General features: G+C 26.7%; 1 protein-coding gene and 1 long non-coding RNA gene across 2 annotated transcripts; one reads left to right on the top strand and one right to left on the bottom strand.

Moving 5' to 3' along the window:
- Positions 1–1,273: 1,273 nt before the first annotated feature.
- Positions 1,274–9,090, bottom strand: LOC126551997 (uncharacterized). The gene is made up of 2 exons (XR_007605853.1): positions 8,436–9,090; positions 1,274–1,520 (listed from the first exon to the last, which is right to left on the bottom strand). It is a non-coding gene; the product is annotated as an uncharacterized LOC126551997 (long non-coding RNA).
- Positions 9,091–17,609: 8,519 nt separating this feature from the next.
- On the top strand, positions 17,610–22,183 carry LOC114125421 (uncharacterized). The gene is made up of 4 exons (XM_027989057.2): positions 17,610–18,082; positions 20,457–20,687; positions 20,886–21,212; positions 21,282–22,183. The coding sequence occupies exons 1-4, from the start codon at positions 17,858–17,860 to the stop codon at positions 22,113–22,115; spliced, it is 1,617 nt and encodes a 538-aa protein (XP_027844858.1). The 5' UTR covers positions 17,610–17,857; the 3' UTR covers positions 22,116–22,183.
- The last annotated feature ends 1,022 nt before the right edge of the window (positions 22,184–23,205 follow it).

Below are 23,205 nucleotides of genomic sequence, written 5' to 3' on the forward strand. Positions count from 1 at the left end.
ATAAAATAATAGATCAAATATTTTAAACTATATAGGTACCTATATATTAAGAGATTAAACTGATTAAATTATATAGTAATAAAAGTCATTGACATTTGACTTCATTTTAAAACTGGTGTTGGTATCTTAGTATCTAAAAAATTGTATTATTACAAATGTAGTTAAGGTATTCGTTTAATTTTTTCGTTTTTATTATGATTTACATATTTAAATATAAATTATAATATGAATAAAATAATTGTCATTTGTCATTTTTATATAATTTAAAAAATGTTTAAGAGTGGTAAAAATTTAAAATAATTGTCATAATAACTTGGTAACATTGTTTTCTAATGTAATGGTTAACTGTCATTAGACAATTTAATATGCTTATTTCATTATTTTTAATTTACAAATATAAACTTTTTTAAGCAATACAGATATAGATAGGTACCTATTTGTCAAAAAAAGTGTCATATAATTATATTGAGATATAGGTACATTGTACATTTTTTTTTTTAAGTTTTATGTATTTAGTTGGTACAGGGCTCTTCTCTTTTTTCTTATAGCGGGGGGTTTTTTTTTACCGTTTTTGATTTCGGGTCTTTTTTCAGCGGGCTTTTTTCCGTATATCCAGCAGAGCGATACCCACTTGCTCACCTTTTTTTTGTCCAAATAAGTATCTTTGTTTCTAAACAGACATATTTCTTTGTCCCTATTCTGTCAAATATAGGATCTAGATCTTAAGAATCCAGATGAATGAATGTATGTACTGTTAATCGATATATTTCTGATAGCATAATATTGTTTTCCAGCAGAAAAAAAACTTTACTTTGTTTTAAATATTATATTTATATCTACAATTCAAACTTAAATTATTTAAAAAATATTATACCTTTACGGTATAAAGCTATATTATGGTTTATTTTAATTTTAATTCTTGTTTGGTACCATACATTTCTGGAGTTAAATAATAAGTTGCTGTGAGTTTATTTTATATTCTGAGCTTTGTAAATATTAATCTATGAGGTTTTTATTCGTGTATCTTAGACTAACATGTTTATTTTTATTTAGTATTTCTTTCTTTATCATGTACAATTTCTTTACAATATTTCTAAACTATATTTGTTTATTTAGTGTTGTATGTAGATACTTACAACCTATACTCAATATTTGTAAATTTGTTTTAATTATATTAATTGTATCATATAAAATAACTTTCTTTCTCCAACACAAGCTTAGCTTAAAGGAGAAAGATTTTCAATAATAATGTATGTATTAGTGTTTATTCGATTTTAATAATAAAAAAAAAAAAAAATACCGTATGTGTACTAATTTGATTTTATCCTCAACAACAACGGAAAACCGTCTTTTAATATTTGATTGTTCTTGTTCTTGTTAAATCTATTATTTCATGTTTCAACATAATCCTTGACATTTGGGAAGTTGGTGCAAATATTTAAGCAGAAATGATGTATTGAGATTTTTCGAAGGCACTGGCGAACATTTTTGCAAAGATATTCTTTAATGTACTAGACAACCTGAAAAACATTAAATATTATATTATTATATATCATTATACTTAAATACAAGATACAAAAATAAAAAATAACAATATTAGAAACATAGAAATTAATAATACTATTTCTATAAGATGGAGCTCAATATATGCAATTTTTATACAATATATGACCATACAGTTATTAGCAACAATATTATCATACATATCGAGTTGTAAATAAAAATATAGTGGATTAATATTTTTAAAAATATATTGCTAGGTACTCTTATGGCTTATCTGCTCATCAAAACTTGAAATACTTATAACTACTTGTTTAAAAATCGATTTTTATGTATCGAAATACTCTGCTTCTGAACATAAAATAAACAATTGTCATGTATACCTATCTTATTTATTTGTTAAATTCGATTGATGATACCCTAACAACCATGTGTCACCAAATAATTTATTTAGAACATTTTTGGAAGTTTACGTTTTAAGAACATGTATACCCGCTGTGTTGCCTCTGTCTCCGTCTTAAAAACTTTAAAATAGCAAACCCAACCTTTGTTATTACTTTACTAATATTATAATGCATTGATCTATATTCTATAGCAGGGGTCTCCGAACTACGGCCCTCGAACAAATTTTAAGCGGCCCGCGGCCCCCATAGGATAGTAAGTATACGAGGAGATATCAAACATTTAAAAATTAAAAATTGTATGTATTATAATATATTATGTATAAGCTTTTGGCCCACTAAGAGATGATGATATTTTTCGTGGCCCTTGAATAAAAAAATTTGGAGACCTCTGTTCTATAGTAATTAAACTTAAAGTTTAAAATATTAATTGTGTTCATACGTCGATTTTTAAGAATTTATATTTTTTCAGCGAGATATCAGCATTACGAAATTGCAATATTTTATACACAGATTCGTCATTTTAAAATGTAAGTATCATAAAAACTTACGTATAAAATACTACAAACACAAATAATGTTCTTAACTTGGGAGATAGAGCATCGCATGTTTTAAGGAGTAATATTTAGGCAATTTATATAACATGTCTTCTGTACATAACGTAGAACTTCACTTAGTATAGTCGTATAGAAATTACAGAACGATTTTGTTGGGAATTTCTCAATTTGAAACTGTGTTGACTTCTATAAAACGAATTAAAATGTTTTAAAAACTAATAGTAGTTCTAAAAATGTTGTCTAAGAGATATCGTACACAAATGTAAAATGGCAGTTTTAAATTACAGTAGGGTTGATGTGTTTCATTGATCTAACATCTTATAGACGTCGATAGTAGAGCTCTATGCGAAATCGCAAATGTGTTTGAGTTGTGATTTTTCGTAGGAAAATACGAAATTTAATTTTAGAACATTTAAAATAAACTTCTCATATACTTACATCCCTCGAACGTATAATACGCTCGTCAATGGGAAATGGGCTTAATAATAGTATAAGTATATTTATTTATAATAAGTTATATTGATTTTTCCATATTACGATGTTTGCTCAGAACTTTATGGTACCCATACCGACGCGTGATATGCCGATACATGTAACTATTTGTAATATTATACTATTTCAGTGGCGTAGTTATGATTTTGTTCTGAGAGGGGATATATAATTTATTGGTTAAACATAAAATGGGGGGCTCAATAAGTCAATGATTTAAACGTTAAAAAAAAGGCTTTGGGGGGGGATCTATCCCCATATCCCCCCCATAACTACGCCACTGTACTATTTAGGTATTATTGTTGAATATTATATATTTTATTTCTTAATCGAATACCGACCGTCAAGCGCGTTTTGTACTCATAATTTTTTTAATAATAATTTGTCTTGTGATGTTATATGACATTTATGCATTTACTTTATGTTTATATTTTGACAATTTAATCTTTATAGGTATTTAAATTATTACTTGGTATATTTATCTACTTCTCTATTTTACGCCGTGTCGCTGCAACGAATAGTCACATAATATTATACTGTTCTAGATGGATAATCAAAAACAGGTAAAACAGTTTAATACTTAAATATTATTATCTAACTAATATTACGTAGTCACATAAAGCTATAAAACTAATATGATAATGTCTGGCTGTGAATATTTCAATATTATATTATACAATTTAATTGGAATTATTTAAAATGTAAATCATAAGATGTTTTATATAGACCAAATTCCAATCATTATTTGTTTGTTTGTACTTCATCAAATAGTTTTTTTTAGTGGTCAATAGGCTATTTTGAAAGTAAAAAAACTTTTTTGGTTGTACCAAGCAATTGGCTTGTTATACAACATGGTAAATATTATTGTAAGTGGCCAAAATGATAAAAAGTCACTTTCAAAATGATCATGAATACTGAAAATTCATTTGATAAATGGCTTCTTTACCCAATAAATATTATTGAAAATTCAACTTTCAGTAAGTGAAAATGTTAAATAGATAATATTATCTTACATATTTTAAAATATAATCATATGTACCTAATTAGTTATTTTCTATTTTATTTTATTTATAGATACTTATGAAGAAGTTGTAAAAAGAGAAAGACAGATTTTTATGTCAGCTTCTGAGTGTGAGAGTGGAGACCCTAACATAGAAAAAAGAAAACTATGTAATCTAAACTATGAAAGTGATAGTAAACAATGACACAAATTGAAACAATTTTCATGGCTCAATCCCCCAAAGCATTATTATTATGAATATAACATATTCTTAATATATTTATATATATTTGTGTTGAATTTCAGGTAGTAGTACATTAGATGATCCACTTTTTAAGCTGTACAAAAATAGTACTTCTGTATCAAACAGTTATTCTGATCAAATTAATGTTAATGTTAATCATAATTATAAAGATCAAAGAATACAGTAAAATTATGATAACCAAATTTTCCCTGTATCTTGTAAGTATAGTAAGAAGTAGGAACCTATTAAACAACATACAATTTAATTAAAAATATATTAGGTAGGTATTACAATTTTATATATTTTCTGAAGATATGAGTAGGATAAACCATTCATAATATAATCATTTATAATTTATTATTTAAACTTATTTAAAAATATATATATTACTACTTAATAATTTTTAATAATAGCTTATATGTTTTTTTATCAGTTACCTAATACTAAGTATTAGTTAATTAAAAATTATTTATATTTTATATAAACTAATTTATTTTATTAACAGATTCTTTGACAGAATTGTATGACATGGACACTAGTATTATGAGGAGTTAAAATAATGTAATGAGCTCTTCAGTTTATCAAACAGCTAACCTTAATGAAGATCCAAATCACGAAATTAGCACTATGAATCAAACAACACCAAAAAATCGAACACCAAATTTTGTTGCAGATCCAATTCATGAAACTAGCTTTATAAATCAGACAACACACAGGTCTTTGTCAATTAATATACTGTCAAATTTATCTGATACAGCTTTAGCAAGCCTTCTGTCTTCAATTTCTAAGAACTTAAGTAGCTTTTTTATAACAAGTGATAAAGTACTACATTTTAAATTAATGTTCCTACATTATTTACATACTTAACATGTTCTCATTATTTTAATTTATTTTAATTTTATACAATTTGTAAAAAAGGTAATTATTATGATGTTATGTTAAAAATTCATTTCAATCAATTCATTGTAGGAATTAAAATATTTACATGTATGAAAAATTAAATAAATTAGATTAATTATAATGTATTATAGTGAAAATCTAATATTAGCTATTATATAGAAATTATGATTTTTGTTATTAAGTTATTCAAAATAGTTCTACTACAGACTTATTTCAACAGATTTTGAAATAAGGCAATACTACTTATATATTTTTAAAACGATTAGATGGAAAGGTTGATTGTTTGGAACTTAAAATTATGGATATTTCTAAAAATCAAAACAATAATATTCAAACTTAAAATGATGATTTTTTATCATATTTTCTCATAAAAGATACAACTGCAATTTATAATATTGAAGTCCTTATTACCAATGATATTGATTTAAAAAAAAATGTGGGTGGTATATTCATCTATATAGTTATTTATAAATTTATAATATACCTATGCCTAATATATAAAGATATATTCTATGAATAATCAACAATCATTATCAAAAAGGTATTATTTAAGATGTAACTGCAAGTCTGCAAATAATACGATTAAGTTAACTACCTAACATTTTTTTTCCATATTTGTTACTAAGATTGTTTTACAGTTTTTTTTTTTTTTTTTAAGAAAATTGTATGATTCAAATAAGATGTAAAAAAATTTGTCAAGTGTATACTACAAAAATTATTCAGTTTAACAGTTCTCAAATAAATTGTAGGCCAAGTACTCGTGGACTGGTTTCCGAAACAATTTTAGACTTGAAAATCTTATAATTGTTGGGCATAATAAAAGGTATATTTTATATGATTTTTGTAAATCATTATTATTTTTAAAATAGTTTCTAGGTGTATGCAGAGAAAATTTTAAAACTTCTGATATAGTTTGAAACTCTTGTTAAACATTGGTTTCGCCATGGAGCTCAATGTTTGGCTCAGGATCAATTATTGAGCACAAATAAATAGTTTACAAATAGTAAGTATCAATATTGTAATGGGTTAATTTCCACTTATTTTTTTATTTTTTAAATCTAACTAGTTAAATTAATGTTTAAGTGTTTTACCTTCTCATTTATATTGATCTTTCAATTTGGGCATTACTAATTACTATAATTTGGTAAACATTACATTTATTTATTGAGTATATTTATATATGTAATATGAATATTAAATCATGATTTACATATTAATCTTTGGATTTATTGTAGTAGGCAATCGATGTTAATTTATAATAATACATTTACTATAATAATTACTTTATTTTTTTCAGGTTGGTATCTTTACTAAGTATTAAATTATTAAGTTAAATTTAAATTATGTCTTTAATTGTATAATTATTTAAATATTTTATAGATAAAAAAAAAGAAGCCTTTTCACTGCATGTCCAAGAGGAACTTTCAACGTTATTTAGAAACTGAAAAGAAATCAGTCAATACAACTTGTATAAAGAATCCAATATTAAGTAAAATTCAAATGTTATACATACAATATACATAAACTGTAGAAGAATAAATCTAATTTAATGAATTATCAAACAGTATCAAATAAATTAATTGCAATAAAAAAAGTAAGTTTAAAAGTAACTACCTATTTTTTTGGTTATCTTGTTACATTTATTATAAATTTACTTGTAAACAAACTAATTATAGTATAATATTCTTTATTAAATTAATTATGGTTTTGAAACTTTGGATAGCCCCACTGCTTAAATGTGTGTTATCCTAAAAATAACAAGTATGAATAATACATATCATGAATGCCTTTATGAGCATTTTTTAGAGAATAGGCATCAATAAAGAGATATTATTTAAGTAATACACATAATCATTGTAATAGATATACTAAATGTTTTTATGTTAAATAAACAAAATAAAATATGTTATACAGAAAGAAAGAAAAATAAATGATTATTAGTTTGGGTCTATGTATTTTTACTGAGCATCATTCCTTTTTTTTACATAAAATGTACACACATTTCTCATCATAGTTCAGATATAAATATGATTTTAATAAAAAGATAAGTTTACATACAATTTTGAATATTTAAAATTGGTGATGTGCATACATTTAAATTAACACTAAAAGAGTAGACAAGTTATCATAGCATAAATATAAATTATTCTGTTTCCTTTCCCTACTTCTTCTACACAAATAAATTAATTTTTATTAAATTATATTAGGTACCTAAATTATTGTTATTAATTTTTTTTTTTTTGAATGTATTTATTATTATAAGATAACAATATTATGATCACAATATTTTAATACATTTTAGAGATTTGAATTTAACAAATATTATTAATTTTCAAAATGTGTTGATAGAGGTTGATAGAGTACCTAGGTAGGTAGTAGGTACTTACTAGAAGTGTTTCTTAGACATAAGTTATAATCGATAAGTAGACATTATCTATGTCTTACTTCAGTCAATTGTAAATCCAGTGGCGATGCCAATGAGAGGACCATAGAGAAAAAAGTTCAGGCCAGGGAGGAAAATGTTTAAGGGCCCCTATTAGTGGTGGTTCCAGGAGCCACAATCACCCTCCCAAGACCAAATAAATTTCAAATATTTATACCTTTATTATTTTAAATAACACAGTAAAAGCACAAATTTGTAAACAATATTACCTATATAATTTTCGGGCCCGGGAGGAATCCTACCTTTCCTCCCCCATCCCTATCGACACACCTGAGTGGCGTAACTGAGGGCCTGCAGACACAGCGTTGCGGGGGGCCCACGGTAATTTGGGAACTTTGGTTGAATGGTTATATTTGAATTATTTGATATAACAATATATTAGGGGTTCATTTTTAACATTTTTTATTTTTACAGAGATCCAAATGTTTTTTGTTACGCTACTGTGTGTAAATCCTAGTGTTTTATATAGATCAGTTCTAGACATATATGCCACATATTTAGGTGAAATAATATACACCAAAGATATAAATGATTTACATTACTATTAGACTATAAGTATAGACATTTCAGAGATTGCAGAGTACCTCACTTAGATAATTCAAATGTTGAGAATTTTTCACAGAAATTACTCAGAATTTAAAAAAATACAAATGAAATTTTAATATTTTAAGTGAACTTATTTAATACATTTAAAAAAAGAAACATTCTGATTTTTTTTTTATCAAATAACTCGCATGAATAACATAATATTATTTATTCTTATTCTAATAGTAAAAACTTCAGTTCTTGTTCCCGTCAGAATTTTAAATTTTTATAAACACAATGTGTTACATAAGCATATGTTACATGCTCCTATTCTATACAGTGATAGATTTTGATTGTAATAAATAAAAGCACCTACTTGGTTTTGACTCGAGAAGTACGCGGCCCCAATATTCTACAGTTAAAAACTAGCAGATGAACACATAATAATATACTTCATATTGAACGCTTTGCCACACTTATTATTATAGAAGATTCGTGTTTTACGATTTAGTTGTCTGAGAAATAATGAATGAATCTTCGCGTCTCTTCGAGACCTAATATCGACTGATCGGGAGCGTGGTTCGTGCAATGAAATTCGGTCGTTCGCTAACGGCACATTTTCTAACCGACTTTACCGACGCGCACTACTACGCAAGAGCACACCGAGCAGTGACGACGACGTCTAGTGGCCCAGTCGAGCGTCTTGTACTCTTGTATCGGTCCGATAAGGCTCGTGTAGTCGTGTCTCAGTGTGCGTATAGACACACGATCGGTATTTCGGTTTGAATTGTCGTTTTTTCGGCCGCAAACACATTTAAACCGCGCGCCGCGCTGCCACCAACGATGCCGCAACGGTGGTAAACGCATAGATATAATATTATTCGACCATTATCTAACAGGTGAACACAACAAACCGTCAAACGAATATGATAATAACCGCGAACTAAGAACATAGATATTAATGATATTGTTTATCTTCCGTATACGTGATAATAACTAAGAAAATAGATTATCATCCGACGTCAGAATAATAAAAGAAAAACGCGTCATAACGAAAAATCTCGATGACGCTATACGCAATTCACTTTTTGCTTATTAGTGTTGTTACCATTTTCCTCCTACCTAGTGTGTGGACTCACAGCAGCAACAGCAACTATACAGTATACGAACGTTTTTCGTGTAAATTATTACAGTACAATTATATCAAAGTACATACCGTCAATAATTGAATAATCTTTGTAATTTATGTACGCTATATAGGTAGATTGCGCGTTGGATAAACGTTTAGTAATTGCATAAGAGGTAAATATTTATGACAAACATTCCAAATAATAACTAGGTAGTATTCATGTTTATTTGAAATAAAATTACTCGAGCAATTGACGTCGAAACTGTGACGAGATTGACTTTATATTTTTTAGTTGTAACACAAACTCCATCTTATTGTTAATGCATAGGCGTGTTCAGACCTTTGACGCAGAAGGTGCAACCTGGTTCATACCCAAGGGGCTAAGGGCAAGGGGTCAGACTCTGTGTATGCATTATAATATTATATATATCAGTGTCTGGGGGGTCCAGACCCCATGGACCCCCCCCCCCATAAATCCACCACTGTTGGTGTATTCAAGCCACTTAAACATAAACCACCTTTTTCACTTATCACTGGAAATTATATCTTAGGCTGACAAATCATCTTTGTTCAGAATCGTTTTTCGTATACAATGACACCTACCATTGGATTCAAATTTAACACTCCTATAATATATAATAGTGATCCACATGTTACCTAATGTACAGCAGAACGGTACCCACTTACCCGCTTTTTTAAATAATTAGATAGTTTTTAATTTATTTATACTAAAAATAAATGTATTAATATGGTCTAATACATTTTTTCAGCCTGAAATTATATTCCAAGCCGACCCTGGACACTATACCTGTGTGTGTTCATCTTAGAGACTTAAAACATAGTAAATTTGTGTTCCATTGAACACATTTTGTGTTGTTAACATTTCCATCATTTTAAAGTATGCATATTATTTAGAGTAACTCACTGGTTTTTATTGGTATTTTAATTTTAAAGTAAATTATAACAATGTTTTATATTACAATTTTAAAATACCAATTATTCGCTTCAAAAATAAAATACAATCTAGTTCAATTGACCCGAACACGGGTTAACCTGAAATGTATAATTTAAACGGGCTTGAGAATTATAACATTACTATGTATATGTAATTTTTTTATTTAAAAGAATATTAACAATCTATATTATTATTTATTACATTATTATGAAATATTTTTCTATAGATCCATACAATTATAATAATTTAAGAATAAATATAAATAAAAATATTTTAAATTAACCCATGTAATTTAATATAATAATAATGATTGTAATTGTAATTTCATTTAATATCTTTTTCGATCATAGATAAAAATTAATTTTTAAGTTTAAGTTGTAAGAAAATGGATTGTTCTTAAAGTCATGTATGCGAACAACAGAAGGGTCCTCAAGTCTATTTAGATTTATTAGGCTCTACTATATCATTAAAAGCCTATGAAATGCCTTGTATAATAATCTTACCTTCAAGTTATATAATACCTAGGTTGTTGCAAGCTATTATTAAAGATAGTAACATTAAAATATTGAATCAAATTCTTTTTCAACATTTGCATTAGCCTCTTAAGAAAATTGTGTGTGATACCTTAATTTGCCATATGTTTTCAAAATTATTTTATCTTATCCATTACAGCATATTGTCAACATTTATGTTTTTTCAATATGTAGATAGACATTTTAATTGTAATGCTTCTGAAATTTTATTTCTGAGAAGTCTACTTAGATCACATTAGTGCAGGTCATTTTAATTCTATAAACTTATTGATTCCTTAATATATATATATATTTATTTATCGTCCTTTATTATATTATTACACTTACAAATTGACAATTCTATGTATTCTTAACATTGGCGCCCATAGGTAACATTTTAGGGAGGGTCAAAATAAAAAAAATTTTTAATGTAAGATAATGAAGATACTAATGATATTATGCTAATATTTATTGAGTTACAAGTTCATAATATTTTTTGTCCAGGTAGAGGTAAGTGCCCTTTATTGCCCTCCCAATGGCCGCCCATGATTCCTAGCAAAGTATAACTTTTGATTACATTTTCCATTAAAATTGAGTAGTTTACAAAATGTCCTAACAAAGTACACAATGCTCATAACATAAACTTAAGTTTACCACAATTGAAGGTAATTAATAAACTAAAAATGTTACATTTTTAATGTCATATATTATTGAAATAAAAAATATTTTTAAATTATTAATCATATATTTTTATATATTTGTCTTAAGTGTTTATAAAAATAATTTTTATTATGTTTTTATTAATATGTATTTTGTATTTGTTTGCAGATTATACATTTATTATAAACAATTGATGATTTCATTAAACAAAATTGATTCATGACAACTTTTAGGTAAACCACCATTATCTACTCAGGTTAGAGCTCGCTCCTAGACTTCCAACATAATAGCCGTGGCGAAGTGGCAACATAGGTCAACTAATAGCGCTAGTAGTAGTTGGCCCACAGTTATGCAAGCGGCGTACCTGCGTACCGCGTATGCAATAGGTATTGTTTTGTTTTTGATGTTTTTGTAGTTTAATACCTATTACTTTTCCAGTTTTAAGTATTATAAATTAATGATTAATTTATTATGGTAAAATGTGTAATTGTGGGTTGTACTTCGGGGTACACTAGCAATAAAGAAAAAATTCATAAATTTTGTGCCCCCAAAGATCTCAGGAAAAATTGGCAGTCGAAGATTCATGTCATTTCAAGTCATGCGCGCTATAGAAAAGATAAAATGTGTGTAGGTACTGAATATAGGGCCAACTACTACTAGTGCTAATAGTTCGCCTACGTCGCCATTTGAACATGTGATAATGATTCGAGCTCCATCCTGAGTAAATAACCGTGAGATAAACTTAAATCATACGTTGTTTATAATATAACTTAAAGATATTTTTCAATATTCATTTGTTATTTTAAATTTAGGTAAACTTAGAAACTTAAGAGTATTTTTAAAGGAGAAAACTAACAACGTTTGACCTTTCTCAAACAAACAGAATATATCATGTTTAATCTAATCAAACTAGCCTATATGGCTTGTAATGATGATGAAAAAGAATGGTATGACACCATCTCCAAAAGCATTGTTAAAGTTGATGTGCAACGTTGTTGTTTGGAACTAAAAAAAACTATAATAAAAAACAGTATAGATCCATCAAGTACTGAATTGTGTACGTTAGCTGCATGCAACGGGCATTTGGATTGTTTAGCATTTGCTCTTAAAATAGGATATGTATGGAATATGTCTACATGTGCCTTTTTTATACGATTAATCCATTCAGGGTATGACCTAAGGGGTCATCCATTGCAAAGGTCAAGGCTTTTCAACATCTGATAATCAGAATTTGATAATGATTAAACCGTACCAACAGTAGTTCTCAACCTTTCTCTATTCATGTCACCTTTAACCGCTAGAATCTAACACTGCTTCCCTAACATCAAAATAATAAACAATCTTAGCTGTATAATGTATATAGGTACTATATTTAAAAATTATTCTGTTATTAAAAAAATAGTACTGTACACAGAAATAAACGTTAAAATAAATTAATTATCTTTGGGGAAATAAAACTAGTTAGAGCTATAATATATATTTATATTGTTATTATAAAAATTTATTTTACTGAGGCGGTTGAATTTAGATTAATTTGAATTTTTGAAAATGTCATTATTTTTAATCAAATCTAATAATTAATTTACTTAAATCATACAAGTCTACATTTTTTTTTAAATTACAACAAAATAATTAAATTGTTATTCTACATAAAATTATTTGATTTTATAAGATTCTAATTTTAAAGTTATAATGCTGTATACTTAATCTGACTAGTATATTTTTCATATTCACTAATTAAATTGCAATAATAACATGCTTGTATTACATTTTTAAACTTTTTGACCAAACCAAAAACTGTTTAAATCTAAAATACTAAAAGAACCGACATTTTTACATGCTTCTATCATATAAAAAAAAGTGGTTTCTTCTAAAATAGAAAGCTTAAATTTTTACTCCTACCTCTTTATTAATAAAAAGTATTGTGAATTAAGAATAATAATATTTTAAACAAAATTTTATTGAAAAGAAAAGTATATATTTTAGGATCACAAAGTAAAAATTATATTTCATCAAAGATATTATATTTTAACACATTACATAACTCATACGAATAATATTGTAGCACTTATATTACAATAAATATATAATTCATAAAATTTTAAAGTTAAAAATTAATTCAAGTTTTATTATAAATATAATTATAAGATAAATACAATGAATCATTTTTTTTAAATTATATAAGTATACGTAATAATATATATTGATAGTATTATTATTTTATAATAAAGTGAGACTAAATACTAATATTTATAAATTCACATAATTGTAATTCATAATTATTGTGTAAATTACGAGTATCGAAATAGTATAATATCGTAGTAGTGAAATGATACAATCGTGGTAGCACTATAGCAAACAGAAACTAGCAGGCACTGAGATATATACATATTCTTATCTATCGGTAGACGGAAAAGAAAGTCCCAGAAAAAATTTTAGTGAAAAATTTTCCGAAATACGCTTTCTTGTATAGTTCTATAGTAGTACTTTGAATTTTAATGTGTAATGAATAAAATGCTTGTTCATATAACATATTTGTTATCTACCATAATAATTAGGGCTGGGGTTTTGATGCAAAGGCATTTTTTTTCTGGTGTTTTGAAACGTTGATCCGTAAGTAAAATATGTTTTGCGTGATTAAATATACTATTATAATAATACTTCATTTATTATGTATATTTTCTTAGTTTTTGGAGTATTTTTCTTAATTCGTTCATAAAATGAACGAAAATTGTTGCGATTGACAAGAGACTTTCTGCAAACTGCTGACGGTACAAACAATAAATGGTATAGAACCACAAGTTATCGTCGATAACAATTTTACCATACCTTGGCCTTTCCGCTCAAATTATCCATAATTATCTATTGGCTATTGTGTATTATTATTTTTATTACACCACACATACATGCATAGGTACAAGTTATTGTCCATAACAATTTTATCATAGCTACTAGCTAGACCTCGATAAGAATTATTACTGAATTAGTAATCAATCAGTACGTATTGTACGTAATTTTTTTTTTCTAATTTTTAATTTTTTAAGGTATAATAACTATAATTAAAATGCATTTTTTGAGTTTTTAAAGTCAGTTTTGTATTTTTCTAAGGGAATTTTTGAGATTTTTTTTAAGTCTTAAAAATCTCAGTCCTAACTATCATTACCCATATGCATACGTATCTTTTTATCCTATATTTGGTAAGCTGGAAAGTTCCCTAATTCCAAATATCCGACACATTCATGCTATAGGACATAGGCAATGAGAGTAATGAGACTGTTGCTTGTCTTTGGATTACATCGAATGAGTACGCGTCTATAATCTATACGTTTGTATACGAGTTTTATTTTTTTAGCATTTAAAAATGGAATTAATTAATTTAAACAAATAATACCCTCAGGTTGCGTACTTGGGATTTTTGTTAAATTTCCATAAGAAAAGTTCTAATTTTATTTGTTGGAAGTGTTCAAAAAATAGCTCTATGAAGTTACCGTGTTTTTTAAAAACTAGTTTAAACATCAATAATCCAATTTTTATTTCTGTACGTAAATACGTAATGATCATGTACATCAAGGAAATGAAAATCTTATTTCTGCAACAAAAATAAAAAATTTAATTGTGGAAAAAGCAAAATTAATCACTAGTAATTCGCCTGCTCAAATTTTCGCGGAAGTAGTATCAAACATTCCCCAAAGTGTACTCGCTGAATTATTATTTTCCAAGAGAAAAATATTCAAAAAGAACAATTAGAAACCACAGGGCATTTAATGATTAAATGATCCACCTAAGCCTACTAATGTAAATGAACTAATTATTCGAGGTAAATAATACTGTAAAAGTTTAAAAATAATTTTTAATTTATTTTTATTTAAATGAAATAGGTACCATCATTATTCATTCGACGGTTCCTAAACTTTTTTAGTTTACGCCACCCTAAAAATAGAAAAATGAATTGCGTCTCCCATGAATAAATAAAGAACAAATTAATAGTATTTAAATTTTAAATATACAAATATTTTTATAGTTATGACTAAATAAATCAACAATGAATATTATTAAATTCCAATAAAAGTATTATAAAATTTTTAATTTTTATGAAAAAAAAAACAACTATTAATATTAATATTTAATATATTATATATTTTAATATGGGCGCCCATTGGGGAGGGCAAGATAGGGCACTTGCCCCTACCTGGACAAAAAATATTATGAACTTGTAACTCAATAAATATTAGCATAATATCATTAGTATCTTCATTATCTTACATTTGAAAATTGTTTTATTTTGACTCCCTAAAATGTTACCTATGGGCGCCTCTGTATTTTAATATTTATATTTATGTAACACAGTATGAATTAATGTTAATTTAAAAATATAATAGTTTGGGAACCGCTAATTTAATGTATAAAATAACCTAAGTGCTCATCAGGTGATTATTTAATCAAAAACATATATATTTTTTTAATTTACTATAGGAGAGTATCGGGAATATGGAAATGAAAGATTTTTGCTGTATGAAAATAGGCCGAATGCTAATAATAAAATTTTAATGTTTGCCACAGATAACTATTTGTCGATATTGGCCAAATCTGATACTTGGTTTGTCCATGGAAATTTTGGCCTCGCCAAATCAATTATATTGAAACGATTATCAGTATATGTTCCTGTGTTCGACTGTCAATCGTTACATAAATAAAAGGTAACACCTTAAACCATAAGTCTATATCAGTGGTTCTTAACCTTTTTGAATGAGAGAACACTTAACATTTTATGAGGTTTTCGCGGAACATAGCCGTAAAATAAAACAGTAATTATATTAATTTTTTAATTGTTTAATACATTAAACAATAAATGTATAGCATAAAACAGTTCGTAAATATGTTAGTAAAACGTCTTACTTATATCATTGTATTTTGTTTTAAAAGACAAAATGTTAAGAGGATGAAAATAGAAATACTAAATAAAAATTTTTTCACTGATTTTAAAATTTTGTCGGAACACTTATATTAAGTCCACGGAACACCGGTTAAGAACCACTGGTCTATATTATTAAAGGTGGGATGTATTACGTCGGGACTTTTTTTTACTTAGCGTGGGACTTTTTTTCCCGCGATTCTATCTATCTCAGTGCTAGCAAGCAATTATAACTCGTTAATCGTTGTAGTCGATTTTCGTAGAAATTGGCATTTATAGTAATTGTTTAGTTATGTGTAAGGCCCGGAATTATATGCACTAAAATATGTACGAAGTACGAAATACGCATGCATTTATGCACTGATTTTCATTCAAATATGCAAAAATATGTAAACAAAGATGCATAATATTAATTAAATTTATTTAGTTTAAAAATGTATATAATTCAATAAATAATTAATATGGAACAAAAAAATGAATTATATGATTTAAATGCCTAGTGGCTAGTTGAAATATTTTAACTGTATTTTGTATAATGTATGTTGCATTTTGAACATTCACTCATCTAAATAAAAAGTGGGCCATCAGTTCATTATACTATTTATACTATATAGTTTTTCTTTATCGAGATCATTATCGACAATAAATTATCGTAGTGGTACCTTCCTAAATTAAACTTTATTTATTTACAGTGAATTATTCAATTATAGCGTAAGCCGTAAGTAGTTGTTCATGTAGGTACCTAATTGTAAATTATTATGGTTCATGGTTGTATTATTATATAATACGATTCGTGGGATTTACCATTTACGTAGGATATAGCGTTAAGTAATAAATATTAGTATTGATAACTCAATATTATTTTTTTTGTAAATATGCATTTTGTATTAGAAAAATGCTAAAATATGCATACAAATTTAAAATGGTCCAAATATGCAAAAACTTGTAAAATTTAATTTTGCATACCAACACATTAGCTTAAGATTCAAATTTGTAGCTTATCTAACCACTTTTTGGACTGTTAAAAAAAAACATGCAAATGCATATAAATCCGGGCCTTAGTTATGTGTATTTGGGTATGCCATAATAATAATAAAATCGAATCGTGATAATTGATTTTCGGAGCTGTGGCACGACCCCGCTCGAAGTCGCGAGTTTGCGACCAATCTAAATAGTAAATACAATGGAACCTCGATAACTAGAACCTCTATAAATCAAATTTTCGATAACTCGATGGAATGCCTTAGCCCTTAATTCCTTACAATATATATTTTATGTATTTTCTGTAGGTCGAATTTTTTTTCGCCCCCCGACCGATTAGGAGTTATCGAGGTTCCATTGTTATGATAATATCATCAGCGCATTATCAATCTCGTTACGTTGTTTATCATTCGTTGTCACTACGCCGAAGACACGTTCGACATTTAAAAATCATCAGTAAACTAAGCTACGTAAGTCTTTGTCGTAAAACAGCTAATTTGTAATATTTTCAAGTTGTCGAGTGCCTACGAGTGGGGCCTCTCATTACAACGCGGTTGACTTTGCGTTCGTTGGCCCCGTCGATTATGTCGTCGGCATCGCGATCGATAATCGTTCGTACGGTTTGTAGGGTCCTCGCATAGATATTCTGATGGCCGTACCGAAGGCGGCTCGACGTGCACAAAAATCACCGGCTCAGTACTCCAAGACGACGATCGACAGTGGCTCGATCCTGCCCGCCGTCGTTCTGTCTACCGTCACTTGGTATTTGTTACAGTACGTAGTGCAACCGTTGTTCGGTCCCGACGAGTATTATATTGACGAAGAATTTCACGTGCCTCAAGCACGACACTATTGCCGAGCAGAGTTTCACAAAGTCAGTAGTTGTTTTTATTGTTTTGTCGTGCTTAGATAAAACATTTGCTCAAGTATATATTTTCCTAATAAGACTCTGTATTCCACGAGGGGCCGGGCTGTGAAAAAGATTACTAGTTTAGACACCATCTTAGTGTATCCAAATATAGTATTGTCTTTAATATAAAATGTATATAATATGTTAATGCAAAATACATAAATGGGAGCATTATTAGTTATGATTGTAATTTAATATACACTCGATGGTAGTAGGTAAGGATGTTGACGTAATAAGATTAAAATTAACATAATATGTATATAATACCTATTAGGTTTTTCACAATATTTTCAGTATGACCAAAGTTTGAAATCCAATCAATATTTTTACGTTTAACTACAAACTACTTAAATTAATCTTATCACTGATACTGGTAGGGCAATAATTTAAATTATTCATCATGTGGGTATTTATAATTTATTTATTTATGAACATTATGATATATTAAAAATTTTCATGTTCAATTTGTCAATTTTTAAGTACCCTATATAATAACAACTAAACACCTTTTAAATTTTTAAGCAAAGTGGAAATTACTGATTTTGCAATGATGTGAATTTCTTATTTTTATATCTGAAGACACTTTTTTCAATTAAAAAAATACTTTGATTGTCAACTTTGGTAGCTATTTAGATCTAGTTGGTACTTTTGAGAGGTAAAAGTTAAAAATGCTTAATATTTCTTAAAATAATTAGGAGGCAAAATTTAAACATTTAAATATTATAATTAAAATAATTGTAAGGTAGTGAATCTTAGTTTCCAAAAAGTATGACTGTATTGGCTCAGAATTGTTTTTTATTGTATATCATTATCATAAAATTCAAATTTAATACATGCAAGGTGCACTAGATTTTGCACTTAATACTTTATAGTTTTAGCGGTTACTTATTTACTTCTTTTTTATTGTACTACTTTGTTTTCTCATTTGTTTTGACATTGATCACATACATTTTAAAACATCATTAGTCTTTATTGTTATATTTTTTTAGGTACTTCAAATTTAGTTCATATTCCTAATAGACATATGGTTTTTATCTTTATTTACTCATATAGATAAGTAGGTATAATTCAATATGAATTTGAAGTAATTGTTTAATAGAGCTACCATCAGGGCATTAAATATTTTTACTATTATTTGTCTATCACCAATATAATCATATCATTGTATTTTTTACTCAATTACTCGATGCTTTCATTTTTGTTTTTTCCTCTTTAAAAATTGAAACACTATATTTGTCTTTATTTAAAAATACACTATTTTTAATGTAATGTTTTGAATGTTTTAGAATACTCAAACTAATAAGAAACTTGCATAAAATAACATACTGCTATAATGCCTATGGAAATTAAATGGTCTGGATTTCCTACCTTGCATATAACATTAATATTATTCGGATTTAAGAGTGTGTAATATTTTATTATACTATCTTTTATCCATAATTTGATCATTCCACAATTAATTTTCAAATCTTTATAAGTAAATGTGTCCATAATTTATTTTTATATGAATACAATTTACATAATTTTACGTTTTATAAAAACAATTGTTTACCAAAATTAGGTTTTTAATAGTGTTGTACACACTATATCATACTAATACTAGTACAATCTATTATTTTTTTACATGGAATAATTTGTGAAAATAATAAATAATAATAATAATTACCATAAATAAATATTATTGTATTTGTATTTGTATTTTTTATAATAAGAGTGTGAACATATAGGTCAAACTACAATAAAAATAACTTAAGAGCATGTCAGCGCACTATTTATTTTTTCTATCTGGCCCATGCTCAATATAGAAAATTATAAAATAAAATAAAATAAGTTTTTTAATGCTTTTTTGTAGTCTTAAAGTAAAATTACTCATTACAAAAACAATAGATAACAATATTTTTGAGGGTATGACATCGATTTGTCTAAATATTGTCTCAAAACAATTTACCTAAACATTATAAAAATAAAATTTTTTTTTGGAAGTCAAATTTGAAAACCAAATAATAAATTATAAAACCAATATCATTTCCTGAAAAAATTAATTTAATTTTTGTAGTATGTGATTTTACTCTAAGATTACTCAAAAATCATATAAAACTGATTTTAATCAAAAGCATTTAATCTATGTTGCACGTGGGTCAAAGAGAGAAAACAATTATTGTGTTGACATCCTCTTAACAGTAATCCTTTAACAATATTGTCTTACTATACTTATAAATTCAAAAATGATCTTTTGATTAGTATTATTGTATTATATTCGTTATTTCATCGGTTTAATCATTTATAAAACCATACATACTTAAATAATATTACTATAAACTTCTATTTTTATTTTCAGTGGGATCCAAAAATAACTACACTACCTGGACTTTATTTGTTGTCAAGTATCGTGTTAGTACCTTTTATGAAGGTGTATGACACAATACTCTCACTATTTGGTATATTGGATAATGATGTCCTTCGAATCAATGATCCATGTTCTTTGGTTGCATTGCGGGCTGTAAATGCAATTGGAGCTCCAGCATGCTTATATTATGCATACTACTGTTGTCAAAAACATTTTTTTCAAGTTAGTTTGTAAATTTTAATTACTATAAATATTGCTAAAAGCTTAGATTCATTTCTTAAAGTTATTATTTAGTTATTTTTAATAAATAATTTCCAAAGTGTATACAATGTCAGAAATATGTAATTCTTTTAATATGTGCACTATTATCTAAAATATGAGAATTAATATCATACTACTTATTCTAATTATTGATTACAGAATGATAATAAGAAAACAAAGACTGAAAAATGGACTTGTATGTTCTTGGCACTGAATGTAGCAACATTCCCGGTTATCTATGCCCCATATTCGATGCTTTATTATACAGATGCATGGGCTACAGCATCTGTCTTCTTATGGTACTCCAGTCATTTGAACAATGAGACTCATTTCTTGGTCAAAATTATATTTGGTGGATTTTCTGTCCTGTGTCGTCAAACAAACGTTGCATGGTTAGTGTTTGTATCCATTATAGATGTGTGTCACTGTGCTGAGCAATGTTTTCCTCGCATAAAAAATAATGTTTCAATATTTTCTTATATCAAAGTAAGTAAAATGCAATTAATAATAAAAAATAATTTTTTTAAATGTCATTTATTTTTTTATTTTTTGCAGGCTTCTATCATTGAACTCTACTATTGCTGTTCAATTACAAAAAATAAGTCTAAGAAATTAATAGAATTTTTTCATAAATGTTTACGTGTCACTTGCCCAAGTGTTATAGTTATTGTATCTTTTGTTTTATTTGTGATTTTTTTGAACAACGGTGACATTGTTGTTGGTGATCGATATGCACATATTCCTCGTTTTCATCCAATGCAATTGTGCTACTTTGTAATATTTGTATTAGCGTTTTCATTACCATGGTTGCTATCTCAGGCCTATTATAAAAGACATATTTCTAATTCTATTAACAAACATTTTAACTTAGCTAAATCTTTAAGTGAAATTTACAATAATACATCCAAAGTACTTGTTGTAATCCTATTAATAATAATATCTGGATTAGTATATTTTAACACTATAGCCCACCCATACTTGTTGGCAGACAACAGGCATTATACATTTTATGTTTGGCGGCTATTGTTCAGTCCTGGTAAACCAGTCTTTTTGAGATATCTACCAGTACCATTTTATGCATTTGGTCTATGGTTAATGGATAGAACATTGATGCAATCGTCAATTGCTTATAGATTGGCATATTGGATAGTAACACCCCTTATTCTTTGTGCTCAATTTTTATTGGAGCCTCGTTATTTTGTCGTGCCATATCTTATGTATAGGTTACATAGCAATACACATTTTATAAACAATCATGCTTTTAAGGCAGCATTCATTGAATTTATAGCATACCAAGTTTTTAATTTTTTTATTATGAGGGTATTTTTGTATAGTCCTTTTATTTCAACCATGGATAACACGGGTCGATTGGATCGCTTTACATGGTGATGTTTATTGTTAATTATTACTAAATGTTAATCCAAACATATATTTAATTAAAAATTCTACATTATTTATTTGTGTTAATTTTGTTATTTGCTAAAGAAACTAGACTCATAATGAGTCTGGATTCTATTTTACAAAAAATAAATTGTTCTATTGAGTAAGATAATTTATAAGACATGTTATATCACAAAAACAGGTTTTTGAATAAATTTCATATTTATATCATTGTAATAATGAACATTAAAATGGGAAAATTATATTGATACTCTAATAACAATTTTCATTTGTCGAATTATGTAACTAATAAACAAATAATAGATGAATATTTTTGTGAAAATTGTGGATACACATTTTTATTATTCCTGTTGATAAAGTAAAAATGTCTCCTGAATTTATTGTATGTATAATGTTGACTTGTTAGTATTATTTTTTATTGGTTAATTAAACTAAATAATATTGAAATTTGTAACTAAAATTAAAGAAAGAAAGCTCACACAACTATTATATTAAATATAAGTTTTCTGATCATTATGTTATATTTTAATATTATAATTTTAATTATGTTTATAGAAGAGTAAAGACCATGATTATTGTATTGAATTATCTATTGATAATACAAAATATTTATTTTCTTAAATTTTCTTTTTGTTTTAACTACCTAGGGTTCTACTAAAAAAAAATAACAAATTTTATGTTTTATAATTGTTTCTAAAAATAAAAAAAATGTATAGATTTAAATAAATTATATTTACATTCTGTATTTTCAAACATAAAATGAATAAACATATAGCAAGACTGTCACAAAGTTTTTTAATATAAATATACTTAAATGCTTAACAAGACTGACACATTTTTTGTTTATTTATTAAAAAAAATGATAAGATTGTCAATATTATAAATACATTCATAATGATTATTTGTTAATTAACAAAAAAATTAAAATCTTGAAGTTTCTTTTTCAGTAATTCATCAGTAGAGTGCGCCAAAGCAAATGTCAATAAATCACTTAACTCAGAAAATTGTATACTACATATTATTTTAGTTGTTTTTATTATTTTTCTCTATTTAGCTATTTACTACACAATTTAAAATA

This window comes from Aphis gossypii, chromosome X (genome assembly GCF_020184175.1).
Source record: "Aphis gossypii isolate Hap1 chromosome X, ASM2018417v2, whole genome shotgun sequence".
NCBI lineage: Eukaryota > Metazoa > Arthropoda > Insecta > Hemiptera > Aphididae > Aphis > Aphis gossypii.